Source organism: Rhinoraja longicauda, chromosome 32 (genome assembly GCF_053455715.1).
Source record: "Rhinoraja longicauda isolate Sanriku21f chromosome 32, sRhiLon1.1, whole genome shotgun sequence".
Taxonomy (NCBI): domain Eukaryota; kingdom Metazoa; phylum Chordata; class Chondrichthyes; order Rajiformes; family Arhynchobatidae; genus Rhinoraja; species Rhinoraja longicauda.
Genome location: NC_135984.1, coordinates 1,795,069 through 1,815,304, shown reverse-complemented (window position 1 = coordinate 1,815,304; position 20,236 = coordinate 1,795,069). Strand labels below are relative to the sequence as shown.

The window sequence follows — 20,236 nt, the reverse complement described above, 5'->3', positions numbered from 1 at the left end:
GCGTGTGTGTGGGGGGAGTGTGTGGGGTGTGTGTGGGGGGTGTGTGTGGGGTGTGGCGTGTGTGTGGGGGGAGTGTGTGGGGGTGTGTGTGTGGGGTGTGGCGTGTGTGGGGGGTGTGTGTGTGGGGTGTGGCGTGTGTGTGGGGGGAGTGTGTGGGGGTGTGTGTGTGTGGGGTGTGTGTGGGGGTGTGTGTGTGGGGTGTGGGGTGTGTGTGGGGGGTGTGTGTGTGGGGTGTGGCGTATGTGTGGGGGGAGTGTGTGGGGGTGTGTGTGTGGGGTGTGTGTGTGGGGTGTGGGGTGTGTGTGGGGGTGTGTGTGTGGGGTGTGGGGTGTGTGTGGGGGGTGTGGCGTGTGTGTGGGGTGTGTGTGTGGGGTGTGGGGTGTGTGTGGGGTGTGTGTGTGGGGTGTGGGGTGTGTGTGGGGGTGTGTGTGTGGGGTGTGGGGTGTGTGTGGGGGGTGTGGCGTGTGTGTGGGGTGTGTGTGTGGGGGGTGTGTGTGTGGGGGGTGTGTGTGGGGTGTGGCGTGTGTGTGGGGTGTGGCGTGTGTGTGGGGTGTGGGGTGTGTGTGGGGTGTGGCGTGTGTGTGGGGTGTGGCGTGTGTGTGGGGTGTGGCGTGTGTGTGGGGTGTGGCGTGTGTGTGTGGGGGCGTGTGTGTGGGGTGTGTGTGTGGGGGGAGTGTGTGGGGGTGTGTGTGGGGAGGGGGGTTTCTAGACAGAGGGAGTTTCCAAGCCAGAACGTTGGCGCAAACTCTGGGGGTGTGTGTGGGGAGGGGGGTTTCTAGACAGAGGGAGTTTCCAAGCCAGAACGTTGGCGCAAACTCTCCCGGAGACTTTCAGAGTGAAGCCGGAGTAACTCAGCCGGTCGGGCAGCATCTGTGGAGAGAAGGAAGTGGTGACGTTTCGGGTCGAGACCCTTCAGATCTTTCTGCAATTCCTTCCGACACACGCCGACTTCCAGAGTGAGCGGAGCAAGTTAACCCTTGGCCACCGATGCCAACTCACGGTGAGCGGGGAGCGGGACTACAGCGAGCGGGCGGAGGGTGACTGCCGGCCCGGCCAGGAGAGTGGACCCGCCCCGCAACACAACCCTGTCCAGCCTCTCCCCAGCCCAACCCAACCCGCCCCAATGAACCCCTTTGCTGTCCGCCCCGGGTAACCCGCACACAGCGGCACAGACAGACAGACAGCGCCCATGACCCGCTCCGCCGGTGAGAACAACTAACAAACTGTTCATTCCGTTAACGTCTGCAAGTTGCAGCTTATTCGGGACGTTGTATTCAAATACTCCGGTTGCAAATGTGAGACTCGCCGATCACGGGGTCCGTCTCGGAGCCAGGTTGTTGTGACTGGGAAATGAGAGAGGGCTTGCAACTTTATGTGTAAGAAAATAACTGCAGATGCTGGTACAAACCGAAGGTATTTATTCACAAAATGCTGGAGTAACTCAGCAGGTCAGGCAGCATCTCAGGAGGGAAGGAATGGGTGACGTTTTGGGTCGAGACCCTTCTTTAGACCTTTGTCCTGCTCCCACTTCTCTTTCAGTATGTCTGCATCTCCTTCAGTGCCGGACTCCCCCAACACTCTAACGCAGTGTCAACCAAGAAACTTTTCTCATGTTTCTGACCTAAAATGCAGACCCTCACGCATCTGACCCAGGGTTGGCAAATTCACTGCTGCTCTGATATCGCAAGGTCCCACAAACAACACGTTAATGCGGAATGACCAAGACATGAAGGTTGAACATGAGATTAAGAAAACTCCCCAGGTTTTTGAAAATTGTTGTAAGACATTTACCTTAGGACAATAAGACAATGGCCTTATCTAAATTGTTGGAAGGGACAATTTGAAATTCATAAGTTCTAGGAGCAGAATAAGGCCATTCGGCCCATCAAGTCCACTCCGCCATTCAATCATGGCTGATCAATCTTTCCCTCTCAACCCCATTCCCCTGCCTTCTCCCCATAACCCCTGACACCCGCACTAATCGCTTTCGTGTTCTACAGTAGACTGAAGATGGCATCTCTACTAATTTGATGGACTTTACTGCACGTCCTTATATTAGTAATTCCCTGAGTGTTGAATGAGATGCTATCTTACTGATTCGAGCTAAGGTGACATCAGCCAAGAAAGAAATTATACATGAATGTACCATTTTATAATTGAGAAGCATATATGAATTGCAGCTTATACACCAGACGTTGCGGTACTTGCTGCAGATTCCAGAGCTCACACTGCGACCAATCCAGTCACTGGCAACTAACTGGCTGCAGCCAAAATAGAACTGCTCTTGTTCCTGCCGTGGTCGGCGTTTCCATTCCCTCACGGTGGTTCCTGGGGAACTGAGTGGACAGTTTGCCCTTCAATGCTTCGATCAGCCCGCCCGCCCGCAGTGCAAGAGGCAGTCTGGCCGTCCGTCCGTCCGTCCGCTCCCTTGAATGCTGGTGTTTGCCAGCACGGGTGTCTGTGCCATTGAAGGTCAGTCTCTCAGAGTGTCGTGGGGCGGGGTGGCCTACTGCTGTTCACGGCTGGGGCCCGCTGGGGAAAGTGGGAAATGAAAGGAATTAGGTTTTCTTTGGTGCTATTTCTGTTTTTGCTCGGTCCCAATGTTGATCCCCGTGAAGTGTGGCCCGAATAACACACTGCGTTCTTATTGCAACAGAACAGCACAGAAAGTTTCACACAGATATTTTTCATTCAGCTGCCCCTCCACTTTCCTGACAGCATTTCTCCCGCCCAGTCCGCCCCCCTGCTGTGTTTGAACCATCCCGGCACGGTTGTGCAGCGGGTGGAGCTGCTGCTTCGCACCACCACTGGCCCGGGTTCGATCCTGACCTCGGGTGCTGTCTGTGTGGAGTTTCCCCCAATTGCTCCGGGATTCCTCCCTCATCCCTGTTCTGTAGGTTATTTGAGCCTCTGTACATTGGCCCCAGTGTGTAAGAAGTGGATGCGAAGGTGGGATACCATAGAGATGATGTGAATGGGTGACCGGTGGTCAGCGTGGACATGGTGGGTCTCAGGGTCAATAGACAATGGGTGCAGGATTAGGCCATTCAGCCCTTCGAGCCAGCACCGCCATTCAATGTGATCATGGCTGATCACTCTCAATCAGTACCCCGTTCCTGCCTTCTCCCCATACCCCCTCACTCCGCTCTCTCTTGAAAGCATCCAACGAACTGGCCTCCACTGCCTTCTGAGGCAGAGAATTCCACACCTTCACCACTCTCTGACTGAAAAAGTTCTTCCTCATCTCCGTTCTAAATGGCCTACTGTGGCGACCATAGAGAATGGTCCAGGTCGTCGAACCCTCGGATTGGCCAGCGAGGTCACGTGGGAACGCGACCATGGCGATTGGTCCAGGGAGCGACATCGCTGATTGGCCAGCGATGTCATGTGCGCGTTTGGCGCCCGTTTTAGTAGTTCGGCGAAGTCTTCGAAGAAGACAGTAAGTTTTTGATGGTTGTCCTTTATCTTGTTGTTTAACTCTGTATTCGAATATTGCGGCTGCAATAAACTTCTTCTACAACCAACAAGTTTCGGACTCGCCATATTGGTGACCCCGACGTGATCTGGACGATCACCGAATAAACAGGAACCCGACGCCTCGTTGACGATGACCGCGCCGGGCACACCGGAGTCAAGCGCGGCAGGCGTTCATCTACCGTTGTTTTGGACGCATGCACCGCAAGCTTGGTTTATCCACACCGAAGCTCAATTTCATATAAAGAAGGTGTCGGACGAATCCACGATGTACTACTACCTCGTCAGCGCCCTATCGCCGGACACAACCAAGCGCGTGATGCGGTTCATCGTGGATCCACCTGCGGAAAACAAGTACGAGGCCATGAAGAAAGTATTACTGCGAATCTTCGGGTTTAATAGGCATGGTGGTGCGGCAAAACTTCTGCACCTACCGGATCTTGGAGATCAACTGCCTTCCGTCCTCATGGCCAAAATGATGATGCTAGCCGGTGAGCATACGGACTGCCCTATGTTCGAACAGGCATTCCGCGAGAAACTTCCCGAGGATGTCCGACTGCTGCTCACGGATTGTTCTTTTAAGGACCCCGAAGCATATGCAGCGAAAGCGGACGCGCTCATAGCGGCAAAAAACAAGGCAAGTGGTTCGATCAACAAGGTCTCGACATCAGTGACCACGCCACAGTGACGGCAAGATGGCGCCACATCTCCCGCCAATTCTCCGAAAGCCCGCCAAAAAGATCCGCACAAGCGCGGCTGGTGCTATTATCACCTACGATGGGGTAACGAATCCCGCAACTGCCGTTTGCCTTGTACCTTCGCGGGAAATGCCTCGGCCGATCGTACATAGGGGCAGTTACGATTGGCCAGAACCGGCGCCTCTATGTCCATGATCGATTCACGGACACAGAATTTTTGGTGGACACGGGAGCCATCGTCAGCATAGTGCCGCCGACCGACCTCGAAACCAGATCGGGTAAGACAGGTCCCACCCTCATCGCGGTTAATGGCAGCCCAATTCGCACTTTCGGTACACGGAAGATGTCCCTTGTGTTAGGCCTCCGCACGTACGAATGGCCATTCATCATAGCCGACGTCAAACAAGCGATCCTGGGCGCAGATTTTCTCTGGGCTTTTTCACTGGTTCCTGATGTCCGCGGTAACGACCTCCGACCCTCCGCCGAAGATGAGCACGTCGCTCCGACAATCGCCTCCTCGCCCAGCCCTACTGTCCAGGCCGTCGTCGCGGCCCCCGACTCGTATGCTGCGATTCTGGCAGAGTTTGCAGAGCTGCTCATCCAACGTTTTGACACGCCTTCGGCCAAGCACGGCGTGGTCCATCACATCCGCACCGAAGGCCCTCCCGTTTTCGCTCGGGCCAGGAGACTACCGCCAGACAAACTGGTGGTGGCACGGGCGGAGTTCAGGAAAATGGAAGAAATGGGAATTGTCCGTCAGTCTGACAGCCCGTGGGCCTCGCCGTTACATATGGTCTCCAAGGCATCTGGGGGGTGGAGACCATGTGGCAATTATCGGCGTCTCAATGCTGTCACCACGGCTGATCGCTACCCCATACCGCACCTACAGGATTTTTCATCTGGGCTGGAAGGAGCGGTGGTGTTTTCCAAAATCGATTTGGTGCGAGGATACCATCAGATTCCGGTGCGACCGGAGGACATACAGAAAACTGCAACAATTACTCCGTTCGGGTTGTTTGAATGGTTGCATATGCCTTTCGGTTTAAAGAATGCGGCACAGGCTTTCCAACGACTGATGGACCGCGTGGGCCGGGGTTTACCCTTTTTGTTTATTTATTTAGACGACATCCTGGTCGCCAGCCCCTCAGTGCAGGAACACCAGGCCCATTTGCGGACCGTGTTCCAGCGGCTCCAAGACCACGGGCTCATTATCCAACCCTCCAAATGTCAATTCGGCCTTCCTGCTCTTGATTTCCTAGGGCACAGAATTACCCCTGCCGGCGCCTCCCCTTTGCCCGAGAAGGTGGAGGCTATCCGGGCATTTCCCAGGCCCACCACAGTAAAAGGGCTACAGGAGTTCGTAGGCATGGTTAATTTCTACCATAGGTTCGTTCCGGCAGCTGCGCGAGTCATGCGCCCACTTTTCCAATGCCTTGCAGGGAATCCGGTAGAGTTGATATGGTCCCCGACCGCAGAGTCGGCTTTTACAGCAGCTAAGGCAGCCTTGGCAGACGCCACCATGTTGGTCCATCCGAGCCCCTCCGCCCCCACGGCCCTGACGGTTGACGCCTCTGACGTGGCGGTGGGCGGGGTTCTGGAGCAGCAGGTCGGTGGCCGTTGGCAGCCTTTAGCGTTTTTCAGCCGGCAACTAAATTCGGCCGAACTGAAGTATAGCGCATTTGACCGAGAGCTTCTGGCTCTCTATTAAGCTGTTCGTCATTTCAGGTACTTCCTCGAGGGCCGCCCATTTGTGGCCTTTACGGACCACAAACCATTAACATTTGCTTTTTTGAAATTGTCTGACCCATGGTCGGCCCCGCCAGCAGCGGCACCTGACTGCTATCTCCGAATTTACCACCGATGTCCGTCATGTCGCGGGTAAGCTTAATGCCGTTGCTGACGCCCTGTCTAGACCTGCTTTTTCCCCTATTTCGGCGGTGGACTGCGAGGTGGATCCCCAGGAGCTTGCGGAGGCACAGCTTCTGGCGGATACCGTTTCGGCTTACCGGTCCACCACTTCGGGGTTGAAGTTGGCCCAGGTAGCTTGTGGGTCGGCGGGCACAAAAGTCTGGTGCGATGTTTCTCTTCCCCGTCCCAGGCCGGTAGTACCGCCCTCCCTTCAGCGCCGGGTTTTCGATGCCATTCATGGGCTGGCGCACCCGTCCATCCGCTCCACCTCTGCCTTGGTAGCAGCGAGGTTTGTCTGGCATGGCCTACGGAAACAGGTAGCGGGGTGGGCACGTTCCTGCGTGCCCTGTCAGACCGCTAAAGTCCAGTGCCACGTCCAGCCCCCCGTACAGGATTTCGAGGTCCCGGCTGTTCGTTTTTTCCACATCCACGTGGATTTGGTCGGGCCCTTGCCTTCCTCCCGGGGCTACACCCACCTCCTCACGGTGGTGGATCGGTTCACCCGGTGGCCAGAGGCTTTCCCATTGTTTGATATTTCGTCAGCGTCTTGTGCTAGGACTTTGGCCCTTCATTGGGTAGCTCGTTTCGGGGTCCCGGCAGTTATTACCACTGACAGAGGGCCACAGTTCACTTCGTCCCTCTGGGCCGCGCTTGCAGAACTGTACGGGTCCAAGTTGCAACCCACGACTGCATATCACCCCCAGGCAAATGGACTCGTAGAAAGGTTCCACCACCAACTTAAGGCGTCCCTCAGTGCAAGGCTTGAAGGCCCGGACTGGGTAGACCAGCTCCCTTGGGTTCTGTTGGGCATCCGGACTGCTCCCAAGCTAGATCTCGGTGCGTCGTCCGCAGATCTAGTATATGGCTCGACACTTCAAGTACCCGGAGATCTGTTTCCGGACCCTTCAGACCAGCTGCCTACAGTCCCATCAGTGTTAGCGTCTCTCCGGGAACGGGTGGGCTCCCTGGCTCCAGTTCCGACTTCACGTCATGGGTGTCCCATGGTACATGAACCGCCTTCCCTGAAGGACTGTGAGTTCGTTTTTCTGCGAAAAGATTCCCATCGCGCCCCATTGCAGAGGGTCTATCAAGGGCCGTTCCGGGTTTTGCGTAAGGGAACGGCTACCTTCACCTTAGACATGGGCGGCAAGAGTGAGCTCGTCTCGGTGTCCCGGCTTAAACCTGCCCATTTGGATCTGGATCAACCAGTCCTGGTCGGTCAAACCCCTAGGAGAGGCCGACCTCCGTTAGTTCTGCTCAGTCCAGGACCCCCCGTTCCGACAGTCCCTCCAGGACCCCCCGTTCCGGCAGCTCCTCCAGGACCCCCCGTTCCGGTAGTTCCTCCAGGACCTCCCGTTCCGGCTGTTCCGCCAAGTCCGGAACCCCCGGCTCCTGTGGTTCAGGCTGTCCCTCTCCGTACTCGTTGTGGTCGCGAAGTCCGGCTCCCTGCTAGGTTCCGCACCTCGGGTACTGGGGGGGGTCATGTGGCGACCATAGAGAATGGTCCAGGTCGTCGAACCCTCGGATTGGCCAGCAAGGTCACGTGGGAACGCGACCATGGGGATTGGTCCAGGGAGCGACATCGCTGATTGGCCTGCGATGTCATGTGCGCGTTTGGCGCCCGTTTTAGTAGTTCGGCGAAGTCTTCGAAGAAGACAGTAAGTTTTTGATGGTTGTCCTTTACCTTGTTGTTTAACTCTGTATTCGAATATTGCGGCTGCAATAAACTTCTTCTACAACCAACAAGTTTCGGACTCGCCATACTACCCCTTATTCTTAAACTGTGGCCCCTTGTTCTGGACTCCCCCAACATTGGTAACATGTTTCCTGCCTCTAATGTGTCCAATCCCCTAATTATTTTATATGTTTCAATAAGATCCCCCCTCATCCTTCTAAATTCCAGTGTATACAAGCCTAATTGCTCCAGCCTTTCAACATACGACAGTCCCGCCATTCCGGGAATTAACCTAGTGAACCTACACTGCACGCCCTCAATAGCAAGAATATCCTTCCTCAAATTTGGAGACCAAAACTGCACACAGTAATCCAGGTGCGGTCTCACCAGGGCCTGGTACAACTGTAGAAGGACCTCCTTGCTCCTATACTCAACTCCTCTTGTTATGAAGGCCAACATTCCATTGGCTTTCTTCGCTGCCTGCTGTACCTGCATGCTTCCTTTCAGTGACTGATGCACTAGGACACCCAGATCTGGTTGAACATCCCCTCCTCCTGGTCTGTTTCCATGCTGTAGCACTAAACTAAATAGAGGAGAGAGAATTGGTTGGCAGACTGGAAGCAAAGAGTAGGAGTAAACGGGTCCTTTTCAGAATGGCAGGCAGTGGCGAGTGGGGTGCCACAAGGCTCGGTGCTGGGCCTGCAACTATTTACAATATATATTAATGATTTGGATGACGGAATTGGAAGTAACCCAAACAAGTTTGCAGATGACACAAAGCTGGGTGGCAGTGTAAACTGTGAAGAGGATGTTAGGAGGTTGCAGGGTGACTTGGACAGGTTGAGTGAGTGGGCAGATGCGTGGCAGATGCAGTATAATGTAGACAAATGTGAGATTATCTACTTTGGCGGCAAAAACAAGGAGGCAGATTATTATCTCAATGGTTAGGTAAAGGAGAAGTGCGTTGAGACCTATCCTTGTACACTGGTCACTGAAAGTAAGTGTGCAGGTACAGCAGGCAGTGAAGAAAGCTAATGGAATGTTAGCGTTCATAACAGGAGGAGTTGAGTATAGGAGTAAAGAGGTCCTTCTGCAGTTGTATAGGGCCCTGGTGAGACCGCACCTGGAGTACTGTGTGCAGTTTTGGTCTCCTAATTTGAGGAAGGACATCTTTGCTATTGAGGCAGTGCAGCGTAGGTTCACGAGATTAATCCACGGAATGGCGGGACTGTTATATGAGGAAAGATTGGAAAGGCTGGGCTTGTATTCACTGGCGTTTAGAAGGATGAGAGGGGATCTTATAGAAACGTATAAAATTATAAAAGGACTGGACAAGCTAGATGCAAGAAAAATGTTCCCAATGTTGGGGGGGGGGGGGGGGTCCAGAACCAGGGGCCACAGTCTAAGAATAAATTTTAAACTGAGGTGAGAAGAAACTTTTTCACCCAGAGAGTTGTGAATCTGTGGAATTCTCGGCCACAGAAGGTAGTAGAGGCCAATTCACTGGATGAATTTAAAAGAGAGTTAGATAGAGCTCCGGGGACTTGTGGAATCAAGGGATATGGGGAGAAGGCAGACACGGGTTACTGATTGTGGATGATCAGCCATGATCACAATGAATGGTGGTGTTGACTCGAAGGGCCAAATGGCCGAGGATCCTCCTGCACCTATTTTCCATGTTTCAATGTTAAATTCTTTTGGATTTTTTGTTCCTCCCACTGTTCCCAAATGTCCACTCTTCAGCAGACGTCTCTGCTTCATGCACAGATCCAGCCACATGAAGTCCCACCTTTGGTCCTAACCTCTCTTTGTTTCAGTCCTACTCGGGGAACCTCCCTCAATATTTTGTTCTCTCTGAGATTTCCATCTCAATTGCAGGGGAAAAGACCAGCTACAAAGATCCACAACAATTCCACAAGTCCCCCACAGCTTTCCTGCCCACGCTACATCCCACCTGGTCTCCTGCACGGACTCCCTTCCATTCTCTCGTCCCTCCATCTCTGCTTCCACTGTTTCTGCTGCAGTGATGAGATGTCTTTCTTCCTGAACCATGATCACCGTTCCACCACAGCTAACTGAGGTCTGAGCTGTGTTTCATCTGTTTCCTGGAACCCTGTTCTCACCGCTTCTCCTCCCTGGCAGTCCACAGGTCCGTTCCTGAGTTTACCTGAAACTTTATATTCCTCGCCCCCTCGGACCCATCTCTGAACTTCTATATTGTTCACATGATGCCCAATGTAAGTTTGAGGATAATCACATCCGTGCAGCCTCTGGACATGATGTCCAATTCTCAGCTTCATATGATTCACTTTTGTGAGTCACTGGAAGCTGAAGTCATCCATCTGTGATAGTGGTTCGGTTGGTTCAACCCCTTCAGGGCAAGGTGTGTAACTCTACATTCATGAGGAACACACCCATTCTCTGCATTCTTGTTTCAGAGCCTTTGTGAGTAAAAGACTCTCTTCCCTTTCCCAAACCACCTTCATTGATCGAAGGACTGCTAAACCTCATTTATAGCTCGAACCCATGGCAAACAATACCTCGCCATATGTGGTATTCTTTTTGTCTTATACACGCTCCCTGCAACTTTACACCAACATTTTCTTCTTCTTGTGTTGGAATAAACTGCAGACACAGGTTTAAATCGAAGATAGACACAAAATGCTAGAGTGACTCAGTGGGACAGGCAGCATAGAACAGAAGGAATGGGTGTCGTTTCGGGTCTGACGAAGGGTCTCGACCCGAAATGTCACCCATTCTTTCTCTCCAGAGATGCTGCCTGTCCCACTGAGTTACTCCAGCATTTTGTGTCCATTTTCTTCTTCCCTGTTTTGAAGAAGAGTCTACAACCTGCAGTTAACTTTGTCTTTCTTTCCACCGATGCTGTCTGACCGGAGTGTTTCTTTCCACAGATGCTGTCTGACCAGAGTGTTTCTTTCCACCGATGCTGTCTGACCAGAGTGTTTCTTTCCACAGATGCTGTCTGACCAGAGTGTTTCCAGCATATTCAGTTTGTATTACAATCATCTACATTAAAAAATAATGATTTCACTTTATAAGACGTATAAACCAGAGATTGTTTCATGAGGTAGGTAGTTAGAAAGTCTTTTGGAGGTGGAGAATAAGTTGGGGTCAGGAGTTGCAAAGGTTGAGCATGTGGAGAGGCCACGATGGGCTCAGTGGTTGGACAGTGTAGAGTGAGGTCAGGGAGGGCTTTTGGAGCACAGGTCCCACTGATACATCAGCTTAACCGTGGGGTAGAGTTGATTCTTTCATTCCTGGAAATTCAGCCAGAAGGAATGGAATGGTTCTCTCTGGAGATTGCTTGCGTTTCTGCCCTCAGAAGAAGCTGAGGTCTTTGGATTTGGTCAGGGCGAGTGGTAGAGTATGAAGGATCTTGTTGGAGACGGCAGAGAGGATGGAATGGGATTAGAAACAAGAAACTGCCGATACCGGTTTACACAAAAGGACAGAATGTACTACAGTAACTCGGCAGGTCAAGCAGCATCTCTGGAGAAGTAGGTGGGCCATAACTTTAACTCAACCTGAAACATTGCCTATCCATGTTCTCCGGAGATGCTGCATGACCTGTTGAGTTACTACGTCACGTGTCCATGGATGGGATGGGTGGTGGATACAGTTGGGAAGAGATTGGACATGGAGAGACAAAGTAGGAGAAAAGAGAGAAAGTAATTGTTGTAGCCGAGGATGGCAGGTAATCTGGGTGTGCCTGTGAATCCTGAAAAGGAAGTAACAGTGGAGTGTGGGCTGCAGGAACTTAGACCGGACACTGATACTGTTGGTGATTCTGCATTGTTACTTTCAGTTCCTTAAGACTCTTGAATGCTCTGCACCACCCTAGTTCTGCTTGCACCAACATCCAACCCTGTTATAATTTAATCTGACCTTCCAGTTCAGTAAAGACCTTTCCTTCCTTTCTCTCTTCCCCATTCCTCAACTTTGCATCTGCTTAAAAACCCGTAACTTTGCTAACATGTTCCGTTCCAGTAAAAGGTGGTCAGGTTGAAGCATTCACTCACTATAGACGCTGTCTGACATGCTGAGTATTCCTAGCGATATCTGTTTCATCTCAGATTTAATGACGAAAGGCACAATGATCTAACGCAAAAGGAACAATAAGGAAACGAGGGAGGTGGAAGTCGCTGCAGAAAGTCCTGGAGCCGTTGAAAGTGCTGCTTCTAGGGTCTTGAGTACGGTGCTTTAGTTTAGTTCAGAGATACAGCGTCGAAAACAGGCCCTTCGGCCCACCGAGTTGCACTGACCAACGATGCCCGCACATTAACACAAGCCTACACACACTAGGAACAATTTACACTTATACCAAGAATACAAACCCAAGCCAATTAACCAACAAACCTGCACGTCTTCGGAGTGTGGGAGGAAACTGGATATCCCAAGGAAAACCCACGCGGTCACAGGGAGAATGTACAAACTCCGTACAGACAACACCCACAGTCGGGATTGAACCCGGGTCCCTGCGCTGCAAGTGCTGTAAGGCAACGACTCTACCGCTGTGCCACTATGCTGCCGATGACAGTGATATAGCTGATGGATTGAAAAGGGCCCAGTACACCTTTGGGCGTGACTGAGTGACTGAGTGTAATCAGATCTTCAATGTTGGGGACTTTGCCTGGGACCAGGGTGGCACGGCACAGCACCAGAGACCCCGGTTTGATCCTGACAATGGGTGCTGTCTGTATGGGGTTTGTACGCTCTCCTCGTGACCACGAGGGTTTTCTCCGTTAGCTCTGGTTTCCTCCCACACTCCAGGATGCAGGTTTGTAGATTAATTGGCTTCTGTAAGTTGTCCCTAGTTGGATAGATTGGATAGATAAAGGGGTGATTGTTGGTCAGCACAGACTCAGTGAGCCGAAGGGCCTGTTTCCTCGTTGTACCTCATCTAAAAGGAGACATTGGTGCATTTGTGCTTAATCTGCCGGTGGATTTGAAAGATTTAGCAGAGGCCACGGGGGATTTCTTTGAAGTGCCTGGTACAGGTAGTCCAATCTCGGGTATCAAAGGAGGGCAGGGATTACTGGTGCCCAGTTGACCTTGGACTCAGATACCAACTGCATGATGATCAGATAACGCGGCCTGGGCTCAAAGTCCAAGGCAATCCCTCGTCACTCTGACCCAAACATGGGTCTTGCACAACTAGCTTTCATTACCTCACGCATATTGTTTGCCCAAGTCCCTCTGTTACTAATGCAAGAACTAAAATCAATGTCACCTTTTGACTTGGTCTGAAAACTCTTTAGAAAATCTTTGTTCCACGGTCTCACATCCAGCATATCCTGTGTTTCCTTCTCGCAGCAGGAAGTTCTCCATATCTTTGGTAACCTTCAACTAACGTGGGCAAAAGCAGCCAGTTCACCAGCCAGTTCTCCCATTCATTAGTTGCAAATATATGCCAAAAAGTATTATAAAACTTTTCAGCTGTGAAGCATTTTGAAGGTTTAGAAAAAAGGCACGATTACTGCTAAAATGTATTAACTGTTACTCCTGAAGGAACTTAATATTCCAACTTCAATGTTCAATCACTGGTAATGCAATACCCCTAAAAGAACATCAAATAATTCACATGAATATGTACTCCAGACTCTACAGTCTAAGAAAGACAATGCTAAATGTTCTGTTCAAACATCCAGTGTTAAATAGAATAGTCCCACTAAGGAGAGTGACAATGCACAAGCTTTATCTGAAACACATTGCTTCCTGCTCTCAAATATATAATAGCTTAACAACTTAGAGAACCTTGCATGTAAACATCCACATCTCTTTGGTAATTCTTGACATCTCTGGTCAAGGATTGTGGAGACATTAGGTCCTGAGGTACACATTATATTTGGAGTGCGCTGTCAGAATTAGAATACCTTTATTTCTTGTTCTAGATCTGAACTTTAAACTGGTTCAGCCTCTACAGTTAGCACAATGAAGGCTGACACGGTAGGCAGCTGGTAGAGCCAGCTGCCTCACATTGCCAAACACCCAGGTTCAGTTCTGACGTTGGGTGCTGTGTGTGTGGAGTTTGCATGTTCTGGTTGTGACTGCGTGCATTTCCTCTGGCTCCTCCAGTTTGCTCCCGCGTCCTAAAGACGTGTGGGTCTGTTTGTCAGTCGTCCTCCGTGAATTGTGGAGTGGATGCGAAAGTGGGATAACGGAACTAGTGTGAACTGATGATCAATGGCTGGTGTGGACTTGCTGGGCTGAAGGGCCTATTTCCATGCTCTATCTCTAAAAATGGACTAAAACGCAAAATAGCAAATGATGCAATATAATTCCCTAGAAAATCATTGGTGTCTGCAGTCGTTTCTCAGAATAGTCCATTCCAGTGCTCCTCAATCCAGCTGAGACTGAACAAAAGCCCACGTGAAACACAAATACTGTTTCTCAATGAAAATGTGATGGATGAGTGCTACCTTTATGTGCATCAATGTGTGAAGTACTGGGGCCAGTTAGCTCAGCCACAAAGCCATGTGTTCCTCTAACCAGCATTGTATCGATTGGCCGAGAACACCACTTTATTTCCTAGTCATAGTATCATAGACTGATACAGTGTGGAAACAAGCTCTTTGGCCCAACTTGCCCACACCGGCCAACATGTCCCAGCTCCACCAGTCCCGCCTGCCTACACTTGGTCCATATCCCTCCAAACTTGTCCCATCCATGTAAGTACTGGTGCCAGTAATATCAGCCACAAACCCACATGTGTTCCTCTGACCTCTAATCTCAAGCCATTAATTAAATCTCCTCCATGGTTAAATATTTATCTTGGACTGTACGATGCATTATAACAGCAGCTTTCTAGCAGCAATTGTGGTTTATGACTTCTTGGGGAAAATGTGTGAGAGAGAGAGGCATCTTTGTATGCTGAAGCTATCAACTGCAGATGCTGGCTTACAAAAGACACAAGATGCTAGAGTAACACATCGGGTCAGGTAGCATCTCAGGAAGATGTGGAAAGATGACATTTTGGGTCGGGGCGCCTCTCTCCCCTTCCTGGTGTCTCCGTCTCCATCACAGGGGACAGACAATTGACTGACGTCCACTAATCTATCGACTCCCAGTTATCTGAACTACACTTTGTTCCACCAAGCTTCTCACAAGATGCTATCCCCTGCTCTCAATGTGTCCATATCTGTTCCCGAGATGAGGCTCTCAATTCCAGGACATCCAAGATGTACTTATTCATTAATAAACGTTGTTTTCCCCTCGACTGCCATGGATGATTCCCTCACCTACAGCTTCTCTGTGTCCCATAGCGCTCCAATCACTCCTTCCCTCCCCCAGACAAAACAAGGGTAGAATTCCCCTCATTTCCCCTCCTCCCCCCCCCCCCCACCAGCCTCTGTAACCAACACATCATCCGCCGAGATTCACATCACCTCTACCGTGATCCCACCACCAGTCACAAGAAGACAGAGAATTTTCCCCAAACCTTTCTGTCTTCCACAGAAACCACTTCCTACACCTCCCCTTGTGTCACCCATCCCTTCCCACCCAAACCACTCCCTCCCCAGGTACTGTCCCCTGCAACTGCAGGAGATGGGACACCTGTCCCTTTAGTTCCTCCATCCAGGGACTCCAGCAGTCCCTCCAGGTGAGAAAGAGACAGAGGTTCACGTGCACCTCCTCCAACCTCATCTACTGCATCCGTTGTTCCCACTGTGACCTCCTGTACATCGACAAGACCAAGTGTAGACTCGGTGACCATCTCACCAAATACTTGTGCTGGGATCCAGGCCTACTGGATCTCCTGGTTGCTGACCATTTTAGCTCCTCCTCCCATTACACTGACCTTTCTGTCCTGGGCCTCCTCCACTGCTAGAGTGAGGCCACACGCAAACTGGAGAAACAGCACCTCGTGTTCCGCTCGGATAGCCTGTGCCCCACCTGGACTCTCATCAATTTCTCTCCTCTCCTTCCACCCTCTAGCTTTGCAACTCTTGAATCCTTTTGTCTCACTCCTTCTGTCATTTCCTCTCCGCCCTTTGTCCAAAAACCCTCCTCACCTGTATTAACCTATTACCTGCCAAGCTTTGTCCTGCCCCCACCCCCCCCCCCACGACCAGTCTGAAGAAGTGGCCCATCCCAAAACATTACCTATCCATGTTATCCTGAGACGCTGCCTGACCCGCTGAGTTACTCCAACACTGTGCGTTATCCTGAGACGCTGCCTGACCCGCTGAGTTACTCCAACACTGTGCGTTATCCTGAGACGCTGCCTGACCCGCTGAGTTACTCCAACACTGTGCGTTATCCTGAGACGCTGCCTGACCCGCTGAGTTACTCCAACACTGTGCGTTATCCTGAGACGCTGCCTGACCCGCTGAGTTACTCCAACACTGTGCGTTATCCTGAGACGCTGCCTGACCCGCTGAGTTACTCCAACACTGTGCGTTATCCTGAGACGCTGCCTGACCCGCTGAGTTACTCCAACACTGTGCGTTACCCTGAGACGCTGCCTGACCCGCTGAGTTACTCCAACACTGTGCGTTATCCTGAGACGCTGCCTGACCCGCTGAGTTACTCCAACACTGTGCGTTATCCTGAGACGCTGCCTGACCCGCTGAGTTACTCCAACACTGTGCGTTATCTTTGAATGCTGCTTGCACCTTGTGCCCTTTCCAACACTAGGACAGAGTTTCACAGGGATATCACAACTACAGTTGTTCCAAAGAAGAAGTAACAAGTAAGATCGACAAAGGAGAGAAAGTGATTGGTGTTTACTTGGATTTTCAGAAGGCACGTGAGGCTGCTGAACAAGTTAGGAGCTTGTGTATTAGAGGCAAGATACGAGGAGCATGGATAGAAGGTAGACACAAGATACTGGAGTAACTCAGCGGGACAGGCAGCATCTCTGGAGAGAAGGAATGGGTGACGTTTCGGGTCGAGACCCTTCTTCAGAAGATTGGCTGATTGGCAGAAGACAAAGATTGTGAATAAAGGGGGTCTTTTCTGGTTGGCTGCCAGTGACTAGCGGAGTTCTGCCAGGGTTGGTGCAGGGGCCATTACTCTTCACATTGTATATTAATGATCTGGATGGTGGAATTGATGGCTTTGTGGCCGAGTTTGCGAATGATACGAAGATAAGTGGAGGGGTAAGTAGTGTTGAGAAAGCAGTGAGTCTGTAGAACAACTTGGACAAGTTGAGAGAATGGCCAAAGTGGGAAATGGCATAAATGTGTACTTTGGTAGAAGGAATAAAGGCAGAGACTATTTTCAAAATAGGGAGAGGATTCGAAAATTAGAGGCACAAAGGGACATGGGAGTGCTGGTGCAGGAATCTCAAAAAGTTCATTTGCACCTTGAGTCGGTAAAAAGGAAGGCAAATGCAAAGTTAGCAATTATTGCAAGAGGACTAGAAGATAAAAGCAAGCTGGACAGGCTGCATGTGGAGTATTGTGAGCAATTCTGGGCCCTGTATCTGAGGAAGGATGTGCTGTGTTGGAGAGGGTCCAGAGGAGGTTTACAAGAACGATCCCAGGAACGGGTGGGTTAATGTATGGGGAGCGTTTGATGGCACTGGGCCTGTACTTACTGAAGTTTAGAAGGATGAGGGGGGGATCTCACTGAAACCTACCGAATAATAAAAGGCTTAGATAGAGTGGATGTGGGGAGGATGTCTCCAGCCGTGGGAGAATAAAAGGACGTACCTTTAGAATGGAGATGAGGAGGAATTTCTCTAGTCAGAGGATTGTGAATCTGTGGAATCCATTGCCACAGATGGCTGTGGAGGCCAAGTCAATGGATATTTTTAAAGTGGCGATTGATAGATTATGGTGAGAAGGCAGGAGAATGGGGTTGAGAGGGAAAGATAGCTCAGTCATGATCGAAGGGCGATGGGCCAAATTACCTAATTCCACTTTTGTCTTATGGAATCTGAGCTGCTCTGTTCTGAATTATTGAATACCTGTTGTGATGCCAATTGTAAACCTGTCTTGTTCTTTTTGCAGAGTTGTTTGTCTTGTCGATAGATTCTCAGTGCCGGGTTCTGCGAGGGAGTGATTTGCAGTGTCACAATGCAGCATTTGAAGCATCTCCCCACTGGAGTAAAATGGACTTTAACGAAACACTGTTCAGCAAGCACAATCATGAGTCCTTTTACAGGTAGGTGTGAGTTACTACATTGTTGTGTAACTTCAAACCAACCAAACAACCACTGTGTCGATGTCTCCATCAGTAAACTGAAGCACCCAAACGTGGTCTAGTCCTACGTTGGCAATCCATTCTGTTTGGGTGCTGCTTGGTTTCATGTTGCTCGACCTCTTCACCCCTGCTCCCAACAGCATCTTTCACTTGTGGTCAATCTCTCAAGTAGACAATTGCTGAGCACCGTACATTGATTCCAAGAAGTACAAATCTCCCCCTCATTGGTGTAGGGGAAAAAAACTAAGATGCTGGTTTAAATCGAAGGTAGACCCAAAATGCTGGAGTAACTCAGCAGGTCAGGCAGCATCTCTGGAGAGCAGGAATGGGTGACGTTTCAGGGCGGTCCCACCCCCTTCCCTAACATCAGTCTGAAGAAGGGTCTCGACCTGAAACGTCACCCATTCCTTCTCTCCAGAGATGCTGCTTGACCCGCTGAGTTACTCCAGCATTTTGTACCCCCCTCATTTGTCTTGTGCCTTTGTTGGCTGTGTTTCATATCATCAACATTGCCGTCCACTATCTTTTACGGCCAATGCGTGGATTAAAACATGTTTCTTGTCCTCCTTAGGATTCTCTGTTACTTTGCAGCCTTCTCCAGCGCTATGACCCGTAGAATTATGGAAAGAACAGTAGCAGCATAGTCGGACACCATTTGCCCCACTTGCCCCTGATCCAGCTCACGTAGGGACTACTTGCCTGTCCTCCACAAAGCCCTGTACTATCTCCTCTTATCGGTTTCTATATATTTTTATGTCACAGTTGAATCTGCCACCACCTGCCAATCTGATTGAATCTGCTCTTTCATCCGCTGCCTCACACCTACATGTCAACAATCTCACCAGGTGCGTGCAGCCAGAGATGTTTCTTCATTGTGAACTATTTCCTTGAGCGTAACTCCAAGGCTCCATCGAGTGCTGGTGGAACTGAGCGGGTCAGGCAGCATCTGTGGAGGGGATGGACAGATGACATTTCCCTTCAGATTAGTCAAAGGGCAGCAGGATTCTCTATTCATTAGCACCGGCTGGAAGGTCTTGGAGCTCAGGGGGAGCCTCCTGGTCCCAGAGGAATTAGTTTAAAAATGTATTACGTGTTTTCCGAATTCACCTGCTGCTTTTGCTTTCTTTAACCCTTTGGTTTCTGCTATGAATTGGTTGTGCTTCTCACCAGGTGCATGCAGTACAACCTCGGGCAGGTGTCCACCTGGGCGACCGCCACCCCTGAAGCAGGTTGTCATCATGACCGCCAGGCCCATGTGAGTTCACGTTTGTTTTGGCATCTTGCGTAGAGGAGTTTCATGTTGTGTAGTTGGCATCACTCGTCTTCCTCCACACTGCATGACTCTCTGACTCTAAGACCAATGAAACACATTCAGCAGAGGCTGCCTCCACTCCCCTGCCATTTACCCCAATCTCAGTGGGCAGACTGTTGTGTGTTAATGATGTTTACGTCAGTGTCGACTCATCGGCCTGAAGCACAAGGACTGGCCTTGTACACAACGTCCAGAATCTGGAGATCATCTACTGACTAGCTGCCACTATTAGCACCATCTCTCTGTGAGTAAAGGTTCATGGTGAGACCTTGGAAAATGTGGAGCACTTTCCATATCTAGGGAGCCGCTTCTCAATGAAAGACCATCTCCATGTTAAGATTTGCCATTGCCTTTGTTGTACCAGCACACTTATTGCCTGACTGGGAAAAAGACTGAAGATCTAGACCTCAAACTTGCCACAATGCTCCTGGTCTACCAGGAACCACTGATCCCTGGTCCATCCACTTCTGAATTATCACAAAAGCAGTTATCTCAAAAGTATCTTATAGAAACATATAAAATTATAAAAGGACTGGACAAGCTAGATGCAGGAAAAATGGTCCCAATGTTGGGGGAGGCCAGAACCAGGGGCCACAGTCTTAGAATAAAGGGGAGGCCATTTAAAACTAAGGTGAGAAGGAACTTTCCACCCAGAGAGTTGTGGCTTTGTGGAATTCTCTGCCACAGAGGGCAGTGGAAGCCAAATCACTGGATGAATTTAAGAGAGAGTGAGATAGAGCTCTGGGGGCTAGTGGAATCAAAGGATATGGGGAGAAGGCAGGCTCAGGTTACTGATTGTGGATGATCAGCCATGATCACAATGAATGGTGGTGCTGGCTCGATGGGCCGAATGGCCTCCTCCACCTATTTTCTATGTTTCTATTTGGGGAGATAACCTTAGTTCTGTCTCCAGAACATCTTGCGTAGATAAGTAAGGCTAACATTCCAGTATTGATGGTCTAATTATACTCGGCCGGTTTCACTGGGCAGACCGCGCTT

The 20,236-nt window shown here is 50.5% G+C and overlaps 1 protein-coding gene across 6 annotated transcripts in view; it reads left to right on the top strand.

The window, feature by feature from the left end:
* nlrx1 (NLR family member X1) overlaps nt 1–20,236 on the top strand; it is a 35,999-nt gene that overhangs the window by 1,188 nt on the left and 14,575 nt on the right. For 3 of the 6 annotated variants that reach the window (XM_078426789.1, XM_078426790.1, XM_078426786.1), the window contains exons 1-3: nt 2,305–2,472; nt 17,733–17,886; nt 19,096–19,180. In XM_078426789.1, coding sequence (XP_078282915.1) covers nt 17,799–17,886; nt 19,096–19,180 — 173 coding nt within the window. In that variant the 5' untranslated portion in view covers nt 2,305–2,472; nt 17,733–17,798. Of the gene's footprint in view, nt 1–1,128; nt 1,206–2,304; nt 2,473–17,732; nt 17,887–19,095; nt 19,181–20,236 lie in introns of those variants that run through there. The other 3 variants (XM_078426787.1, XM_078426788.1, XM_078426791.1) reach the window with 3 other exon arrangements.